This window comes from Arthrobotrys flagrans (genome assembly GCF_004000055.1).
Source record: "Arthrobotrys flagrans strain CBS H-5679 chromosome Unknown unitig_15, whole genome shotgun sequence".
In the NCBI taxonomy this organism is placed as follows: Eukaryota; Fungi; Ascomycota; class Orbiliomycetes; order Orbiliales; family Orbiliaceae; genus Arthrobotrys; species Arthrobotrys flagrans.
In genome coordinates this window covers 1,328,375-1,338,037 of record NW_027137545.1, presented here as the reverse complement: position 1 = coordinate 1,338,037, position 9,663 = coordinate 1,328,375, and the positions used below count along the sequence as shown (strand labels likewise).

General features: G+C 48.6%; 4 protein-coding genes across 4 annotated transcripts; 2 read left to right on the top strand and 2 right to left on the bottom strand.

Annotated features, from left to right (window-relative positions):
- Positions 1-465: 465 nt before the first annotated feature.
- On the top strand, positions 466-2,238 carry DFL_000334 (uncharacterized protein; the record flags this gene model as incomplete). Its single annotated transcript, XM_067632264.1, has 2 exons — positions 466-813; positions 871-2,238. 2 exons carry the CDS (start codon positions 466-468, stop codon positions 2,236-2,238), a joined length of 1,716 nt encoding a protein of 571 aa, XP_067494865.1.
- A 211-nt stretch (positions 2,239-2,449) lies between these two features.
- On the bottom strand, positions 2,450-3,037 carry DFL_000333 (uncharacterized protein; the record flags this gene model as incomplete). Its single annotated transcript, XM_067632252.1, has 2 exons — positions 2,450-2,685; positions 2,782-3,037. The coding sequence occupies 2 exons, from the start codon at positions 3,035-3,037 to the stop codon at positions 2,450-2,452; spliced, it is 492 nt and encodes a 163-aa protein (XP_067494864.1).
- Positions 3,038-4,646: 1,609 nt separating this feature from the next.
- On the top strand, positions 4,647-5,628 carry DFL_000332 (uncharacterized protein; the record flags this gene model as incomplete). Its single annotated transcript, XM_067632241.1, has 2 exons — positions 4,647-4,953; positions 5,015-5,628. The coding sequence occupies 2 exons, from the start codon at positions 4,647-4,649 to the stop codon at positions 5,626-5,628; spliced, it is 921 nt and encodes a 306-aa protein (XP_067494863.1).
- A 334-nt stretch (positions 5,629-5,962) lies between these two features.
- Positions 5,963-9,036, bottom strand: DFL_000331 (uncharacterized protein; the record flags this gene model as incomplete). The annotated part of the gene is made up of 7 exons (XM_067632229.1): positions 5,963-6,836; positions 6,889-8,438; positions 8,496-8,639; positions 8,694-8,744; positions 8,798-8,872; positions 8,924-8,955; positions 9,018-9,036. 7 exons carry the CDS (start codon positions 9,034-9,036, stop codon positions 5,963-5,965), a joined length of 2,745 nt encoding a protein of 914 aa, XP_067494862.1.
- Positions 9,037-9,663: the final 627 nt, after the last annotated feature.

The following is a 9,663-nucleotide window of genomic DNA, read 5'->3' as shown; positions in this document are numbered from 1 at the left end:
GAAACCGGTGGGTTGAATTACTCATGGCGGTATTGGGCGGAGCCGCCACAGTTTATGCCCGAATTCTTCATGTTAGCTGTAGTTCCTAGCGGATACGGCAAGTGCTCCCTGGACTAATAATATAGCAAGTCAATGTATGCGCGCAAAGATTTGCGTAGAAGAAGTGTATATAAACCAATCTATCCCACAGTCTCCACTTCTCTTCTCCTTTCTCTCTCCAGCGATCAGGTCATCGACTCCTAGCCTTTCCAGTTCTTTCATTTCTTTAAACCTCTGCGAGGTCTTTCACTTCAGTCTTTTTTATTTTCAGTCTTTTATGATATTCTTTTCCGCGGACTGGTTCCCACAGTTTTCATTTTCTTACGATATTCTTTTCATATTTTCAAAGCCTACTCTTTTAGCGTGATATCTGTGATACCATATTAACCTTTCGTTTCCAAAAATTCGTTATCATTTCTTCTCAAGATGCATTGCTCAACCCTCAGATCTCTTTTCCTCATCTACACAACCGCATCTCTCACAGCAGCAGCACCAATCGACTTCTCCGCCCTCGCCGTCGACAAACTCAACGATGCTCAATTCCGCGAATCCCACCAGCGTGATGCAACCGCCACCCGTGCCTTCGATACCATTTCTATCAAGTCCTCAGCAGGGAAATGTCTTTCAATCGACCCGCTCGCCGGTGACGCCCGTGGTAATAACTTACCGGTACAATTAAAAGACTGTGATAACAGTTCGAACCAGAAGTTCGATATTATCACCGCGGGTAAACATAATGATAAGCCGGGGACGATGTTGATTGTTAGCGCGTTGGTAAGTACCTCTTTCCCAAAGTTCTTAATACTACTTGATACTGATATCGTGTAACAGACGCAAGGCTGTCTCACGGTCAACGGCCGCCGAACAGTCATCTTCTCCTGCGGTGGTGCCGCGAACGGTTCCGGCCGTGTAGCCAACAATCAGCTATTTACATATACCGATCCGACCGCCACGGGCCCACTTTCCCTTGAAACGCTCGGTGAGGTTGGTTTCTGCGTTTCTGCGGAGGCGGACAGCCAAAACCTTGACAAGACCCTTTGCATACAGAACACCGAAGCTCAGACATTCACATTCGTAAGCGGTGATGCAAGGGGTGTTGCCGGTGATAACGGTGGAGGAAACGGAGGAAATGTGGGAGGCAATAACGGAGGACAGGGTGGTCAACAGGGAGAGCAAGAACAACCCAACGGTGGAAACAATAATATTGGAAATAACAACGGCGGAAACAATAATATCGGAAATAACAATGGTAATGGGAATGGAATCAACAACGGGAATAACGGCGGAAACAACGGCATCAATAACGGCAACAATGGAAACAATGGAGTCAATAACGGTAATAACGGCGGGAACAATGGAACCAATAACGGCAATAACGGCGGGAACAATGGAATCAATAACGGCATCAATAACGGCAACAATGGTGGAAACAATGGGGTCAACAACGGTAATAACGGCGGGAACAATGGAACCAATAACGGCAACAATGGAAACAATGGAGTCAATAACGGTAACAACGGCGGGAACAACGGCATCAATAACGGCAACAACGGCGGGAACAACGGCATCAATAACGGCAACAATGGTGGAAACAACGGCATCAATAACGGCAACAATGGTGGAAACAACGGCATCAATAACGGCAACAATGGTGGAAACAATGGGGTCAACAACGGTAATAACGGCGGGAACAACGGCATCAATAACGGCATCAATAACGGTAACAACGGCAGGAACAATGGAATCAATAACGGTAACAATGGAGGAAACAACGGGATCAATAACGGTAACAACGGTGGAAACAACGGCAATAACAATAATGGAAATGGGAGCATTGGAAATGGCAATGAAAACAATGGAAATGGGAATAACGGAATCAATAATGGGAACAACAGTGGCAATAAGAATGGAAACAATGGAAACAATGGAAACAATGGTAACGGGAATAATCAGAACGGTGGAAACAACCAGAACGGCGGGAATAATCAGAACGGTGGAAACAACCAGAATGGAGGGAATAACGGCAATGGGAATAACGGAAACGGAAACAACGGTAACGGAAACAATGGGAACAACGGCAATGGGAACAACCAGAACGGCAACAACGGTAACAATAACACCCCAACGCCGACTTTCAATTTTGGAGAAGGGTTCCGAACAATTGTAGCACAAGCTGCAGCAGCTACTCGGGCGGTTTAAGCGAGGCCGATAGAGCTATAGATGGTAGAGCGTTTGTGATAGTCGAATACGCGCTCCTAGTGTACGATAGTTTTATTTCTTGAATTCTAGCTTTTGTAATCAACGTTACATTGAGGGATGCCGATATCCCGGGATCTCAGCCTTACAAGTGATTTTAATTAACGTACACTCCAGACGATGTAAAAATCTTGCGAATTTCGTATCCAAAGACCTAAAGAATGTATCGTTCTCGGAAAATTTTGAGCCCCTCGTGCTTCAGCAAATCAAGCTTCAGGCCGATATGATGCGCAAGTATCTGCATGCATTGATATTTACCCCTGGCAGTCTCCCTATCAGCAACCGTCGAGAAGAGAAAATTTCCTGGATAATCGGTATCTGGCGGGGCCAAGACAGAATCTTCGAGATCCTTCAATCTATAGAACGTGAGAAGGGATCTGACGTCGTTTCCTATATAAAAGAAAAAGAAAAATCCAGGATATTACGTTTTCCAAGTTAGACAAATATTGAGCGAGCCCATCAGACACCAATAGGTAGATTTCTTACCCGACATTTCAACAAACTTGGCCACCGACTTGGGGAACATTTTCGGGTATGGTATTTCGATCATATCGATATATTTGCAAGTCCGGCCAGGATGATGGGGCCCCGGAAGCGGGTATAGTACGTGGTAGGTTTCCCTCGCTTTCTTGTTTCTCTTGTAGTTTAGCTGAGCTTGTGAAGCGACATTGACGGCAATTTGAATGTCTATGTTGCTCTGGATGGTCGAATTTCCGCATCTAGCCCGTGGTGTTGTCAACATTTCGAGGTTCGCCGTTTGCAATAACGCTAATTTGATGAATTGAATGGGTTAGAGGCGAAGTAAAGTATTTCAAGGAGCGGTGCCTGATGAGAGGCGGTCGATAGGAGCTGGTGGCTTTTTTTAAAAAAAGAGGAGAGGGATATAAAGAGAGGATGGTCGAGAGAAGGTCGAGAGAGGGGCGTAGCAAACCCCGCAGCTGGCTATGCCACAATTTAAACGCTTGTCTCCCGCCACTTCGACTGGTCCCGTCTAGAGTGTCGCACTCTATATAAAGTACTTGTACAAGCACCGGCAAGGGCCCTTGGGTTATTTGCCAGATAATCTTTGTCATATTCATCTCCTCGAGAGTGTATTTCTATATAGAGTTCTGCTAGATATAACAGTATTCGTTCAGGGATAAGTATAGCTCTAGTCTCCGATTCCTTCAGCTGTAGCACCATATTTAGCTTGCTATGATATACCAAACTCCGTCAACAAAAAACTATCTCTTCTAATTAAACCCCCCCCCCCAGAAATCAATCAATCCAGCACTCCCCAGGTCATATTCTCGAATTTCCAAATTTCCATAGAAGACAAAACCTAGTTTTGAAGTTAGCGTTTTTTTTAAGCACATTGCAGACGTGTTGCAGCTGTTGTATTTTAGGGTCGACCAAAATACCGTCTACGTAGTCTCGTACCCCCCTCTACGTAGAGTCAACTTGGCCTCGAGAGCAGGTCAACTGAGTCTTTTCTGGGACGGAAAAGCCGCCGCCTTAATCATAAAGCCTGCCCTGGAAAAAAAAATTCAAGTCGTCATAAACGATTTATGAAAGATCCCGTAATATACCTACCCGAGTAGGCAACCTAGAAACTATCCCAAAAGCGCTTCAACTCCTCGTAGTTGCCATAAGTTGTAAACCATTTAGACACCCGGTTCCTCGGTGGATATGGCATTTGGAAATTCGCCTTCTACATCGGAAACTAACCCGGTAGCCTCAAGAATCCCTATGAATGACCGACCGATATCGATATGAATATCCCGGCGGTTGGTAATTTAAACAAATGCAACCGACGGCCTGTGGCCTTATGTATTACATAAAACTCTTTAATGAACTGTACTTAAATGTATATGGTTTTTAAACCCTTCCACATCCGGCGCGGATCGATCTGGCCTTCGATTTTGGATTCAGATCCGGACCGAATCTTTATTCGCGATACCGAAGAAGTGGAAATTTCTTTTCCTTTTGTGAGGCAAAGAAAAATTCCTTTCACACTCGGGCACGGGTGCTATTTGTATCGCTAGATATGTATATATAGTTTCAAGTTGATACGGCCGCATCGATGTCGATTAACTATTGTGCGCGTGGTGAACATCTATAAACGGTTCCTTTCGTTCTCTTTTTTCTTTTTTGTTTATTTCCCGAGAAGTAGTGTTCGAAAACAATACGCTTTTAAGTTTTATGTATAATTCTTTTCATATCCACTTTCCCCCGTTTTATCCCGGCAGCGTGGACAAGATATAACCCGGTACGGTTTGTTGCCCGACGTGCTATTGTTACACAACCGCCGCGAAAAAACGTCATCCCATCCCATCTTCACCCCTCCACATAACACCCCCCATACGACAAAAATGCCACCACCGATCCTCCTCCTGAAAACCGAATCCACCCCCAGCGACCCCTACGCCACCCTCCTCGCCTCTCACGGTTACGACCCCATCTTCGTTCCGGTGTTACATCATACCGCTGTTAACGGGGATGCTGTCAAGGAATACATCCTCGATGGGGCGGTGACGGGTACGACGACGATGAATAATGACGATAATACAAAAGATGGGGATGAGACACAAAGGAAAAGCAAAAAGAAATTCGCAGCGATAATAATAACTTCCCAACGTGCTGTCGAATCTCTCGGTTCCATCCTCCAGGAACTAAACTGTACCCCCCCCGGGTCCCTCCTTCCGTACGAACCACCCCGCTAACCCCCCCTTGATTCTAGCCACCCACCCCTCCCTCGTATCCTCCTTCCTAGCCACCGCGACAATCTACGTCGTCGGCCCCGCAACCCGCAACTCCCTATTATCCCTCGGCTTCCCCCCTTCCCACGTCATCGGCGAAGACTCGGGCAACGGCGCCGTTCTCGCGGATTTTATCATGAACCATTACGTTGAAAACGGGTATGACGGGGATTTGTTGTTTTTAACGGGGGAGACGCACAGTACCATTTTACCCACCCGGGTGCCGGAGAGGTTGAAAGAGATCATTGGGAGGGAGGTCGAGGTCGAGGAGGTCGTGGTGTACAAGACCGGCGTCATGGAAAGCTTCGAAGACGACCTGAAATCCTGCCTGGACCGACTCTCCCAATCACAATCACGATCGGACGGAGAACTCCAACCGACATGGCTGATCTTCTTCTCCCCAACCGGCACGGACGCTGCCCTCCGCGTCCTCTCCTCCTTCTCCCCGACCCACTCCCAAACGAAAAAGTATAAATGCTGCTCGATAGGTCCCACGACGAGAGACTTCATGTTCCAAAAGTTCGGAAGGAAAGCAGATGCTATGGCTAAAATTCCCAGTCCCGAGGGTGTTTTGGAGGCTATCAGGGGGGGATAGGGGGAGGGTGGTTGAGGAGTTGGTTGTTTTAGAAGCATATACGAAGGGAAGTGTACGATTACGGTATGAGATCTTATGGGGTGTCTGTTGTATTATATAGCGGGATACTCTAGGGATATATTTTTTTTATACAAAGAAGAAGAATATAATTCTTATTAATATCCCACACCATTCCTCTATCCACCATCTTATTACCTCCTCACGAATAATGATAATGTCCAAACGAAAAAAAAGTTTTTATCACAAACCCCGCCATCTCGCACCAATGCAATACAAAAAGTAACCCCATCCGAGAAAAACAAAAAAGAAGAAGAAGGCCGCCGTATATGATCGTCTAACCGGAGCACATCATGCAAGCCTCCTTATTCTCGATACTACACTGCAAAACCTTCTGCGCATAGATATCCCCCTCCCGATCTTCGCTCTCCTCCTCCACATCCTCCAACTGCAAAGCCGCAAGCTTCTTAGCCCCCAACTCTTCATCACCATGGGGTCCAACCGGAGGGCTCGTAGTCAACAGCTTGGGTGACTCCCCTTCATCCTGATCAGCCTTGAATGGTTCCTTGCTCTTAGTTTGCGCCGGATTAATCAATCCCGTCCCGGGGGCAGACGAAGTGGCCGCTTCGATAGTCCCAGGCGCCGGTGCTATCCCCGCGCCGTTAACGGAGGTCTTACTCTCCATCATCGGTCTGGGGACTCCGGCCCTCGCCGAACCACCGCTGCTTCCATTAACAGGACCTTGATACAATCCCAAGTTCCTCTTCGTGGTCCTTTGCGTGGCCACGGCCGTATCTTCAATCTTCAACGCCTCCTGGTCAACCGTAAATTGAATAGCCGCCGAAGCAGCCATGGTCCTCAGATAATACATTCCGGTCTTCAACCCTTTTTTCCATCCATAAAAGTGCATGCTGGTGAGTTTGCCCATCGTCGGGTCCTTGATGTGGATGTTCAAACTCTGGCTTTGGTCGATAAAGGCGGCGCGGTCGGCGGCTAGGTCGATGACTACCTTTTGAGATATTTCCCAGACGGTTTTGTAGAGGGATTTGATGTCTGCGGGGATGTTGGGCACGTTTTGGATGCTGCCGCCGTCGGCGATGATGCGGTTTTTCATGTTGTCGCTCCAGAGGCCCATGTCGACCAGGTCGCGGAGGAGCCAGGGGTTGACGACTTGGAACTCGCCGGCCAAAACTCGGCGGGAGTAGATGTTTCTATTTTCCGTTAGTCTCGAATATGATCAGAAGGGTAGGCGAGGGAACATACGAGGTGTAGGGCTCGAAGCACTCGTTGAAACCGAGAATCTGACTGGTAGAGGCGGTTGGCATGGGAGCGACGAGCAAGCTGTTCCTCATGCCGTGCTTTGCGATCTTGGCCTTGAGTTCGTCCCAATCCCAAAGATCGGTCGGGGTGACGTTCCAGAGGTCATATTGAAGTTGTCCCTGGCTGGCCGGAGATCCCTCGTAAGATTCATAGGGACCTTCTTCGGCTGCCAATTCGGCGGAGGCCTCGGCGGCACCGTGGTAGATGGTTTCGAAGATTTGTTTGTTGAGGTAGCGGGCCTCGGGGGACTCGAAGGGCATGCGAAGGGCGAGGAAGGCATCGGCGAGACCTTGGACACCGACGGCGATGGGTCGGTGACGGAAGTTGGAGCGTCTGGCTTCCTCGACGGGGTAGTAGTTGACATCGATGATCTTGTTCAAGTTCCTGGTGACGACCTTGGTGACCTCGTGGAGTTTCTGGAAGTCGTATTCGTTGCGAACGACATCGACAAAGGTCGGCAGCGCAATGGATGCTAAATTGCAGACGGCGACTTCATCGGGAGCGCTGTACTCGACGATTTCGGTGCACAGGTTGGAGCTCTTGATGATACCCAAATTCTTCTGATTGCTCTTCCTGTTGCAGGCATCCTTGTACAACATGAAGGGGTTACCCGTTTCGGTCTGAGCTTCGAGGATGGCGTACCACAGCTTCTGGGCCTTGATGGTCTTGCGGGCGAGGTTTTCCGTCTTCTCGTACGTTTCGTAGAGGGCCTCGAATTCCTCACCGTAGCAGTCGGCCAGGCCGGTAGCTTCGTTGGGGCAGAAGAGAGACCAGTCAAGGTTGGCCTCGACACGCTTCATGAACAGATCCGGAATCCACAGGGCGTAGAAGAGATCTCGCGCACGGACCTCCTCCTTACCGTGGTTCTTCCTCAAGTCCAAAAACTCAAAGACATCGGCGTGCCAGGGTTCGAGGTAGATGGCAAAGGCGCCGGGACGCTTGTTGCCACCCTGGTCGACATATCTGGCGGTGTTGTTGAAAACACGGAGCATGGGAATCAAGCCGTTGGAGGTACCATTGGTACCGGCGATGTATGAGCCGGTAGCTCTGATGTTGTGGACGTGCAGACCAATACCGCCAGCGGTCTTGGAGATCAGAGCGCAAGTCTTCAAGGTGTCGTAGATACCCTCGATGCTGTCGTCCTTCATCGCGACGAGGAAGCAGGAACTAAGCTGCGCTTGCGGGGTACCGGCGTTAAAGAGGGTAGGCGAGGCATGAGTGAAGTACTTGCTGCTCATGAGGTTGTAGGTTTCGATGGCCTTTTCGATGTTCTCGCCGTGGATGCCGACGGCGACACGCATGATCATGTGCTGGGGGCGTTCGGCAACTTTGCCATCGAGACGGAGGAGGTAGGAGCGCTCGAGGGTCTTGAAGCCAAAGTAATTGTAGTTAAAGTCCTTGTCGTAGACGATTGCGGAGTTGAGTTCGTCTGCGTGGCGCATGACGGTTTCATAGGTGCTCTTTGAGATCATGGGAGACGGGCGTTTGTTTCTCTGCTCGTTATTAGTTCCTCTCCTCCAATACAATCGGGACGAACGGAAAGAACGTACGGGGTTAACATAGTGGTAGAGGTCGGAGATGACCTGGGAGAATTGCTTCTTGGTCTGCTTGTGAAGATTGGAGACGGCGATACGGGCAGCGAGGATGGCGTAGTCCGGGTGGGTGACGGTCATATAGGCAGCGGTTTCGGCGGCCTTCCCTCAATTAGCATCTCTTGTATATGCATAAAAGGAATCTCTCGGACATACCAAGTTGTCGAGTTCGACGGTGGTGACACCCTGGTAGACACCAGCAATGACCTATGCTCCGGTTTAGCAGCAATCCATAATAATATATCGGAGGAGGGAGGTACCTTCTGGGTGATTGTGGCGGCGTCGACATGTTCACCGTCTAGGCCGTAACACAGTCTCGAGACTCTAGCGGTGATCTGTCCGAGTCAATATCATGCATACGAGTGAATATGGGGAGCATGGCATACTTTATCGAACTGGACACGCTCTTTGCGTCCGTCTGTAGTGTACAGGGGGGTCAGAACAGATAAGATACAAGATTTCGAGGGGAGATTGACATACCTCTCTTATAGACATACATGATTGAGGTAATCGGTGTATGTTATATGTGAGCTATAGAGGAGTATCGAGTCAGAGAGTGCTGTCCTTTTAGTGCTGAAGTGGTGTCGAGGCAAGCCGAAGGAGGAAGATAAAAGTTTAACCAACGAACGACGGACGAACGACGACGAACCTTAGTAGAGACGATAGGTAGTTCCTCCGATTGATAAAACAATTGAATTAATTACAAGTAGATGAATATGATTGAAGGTGAAGGAATGGACAAAAGTGGAAGAGGAGGAGAGGAGAGGAGAAAGAAAAGAAGAAGAGGATTGCGGTGCTTATGAATCTACCCCCTCGACAGAGACAGGAAGCTAGCCAGCGAACTCGAAGAGCGAGCTCGACACACACAGCTAGCTCACTAACATTCTTTCAAGAAGACAGGGATCACGCGTGTTGGCCGTATTTACCAACATCTGGCCTGTCTACAGACCGAACAACCAATCAGAGGACGAGATCAACCACTGTACGCGTGGGAACGGACTGCAACCTGTTTGTTGTGCGGCGTCTTTGATATCCACGTTTCCACGACAAGATCTAATTGATTAAGATTAGATTGAATCAGATTAGATTGTTCTGATAAAAGATGACTCTTTGCTTGGTAAGCATC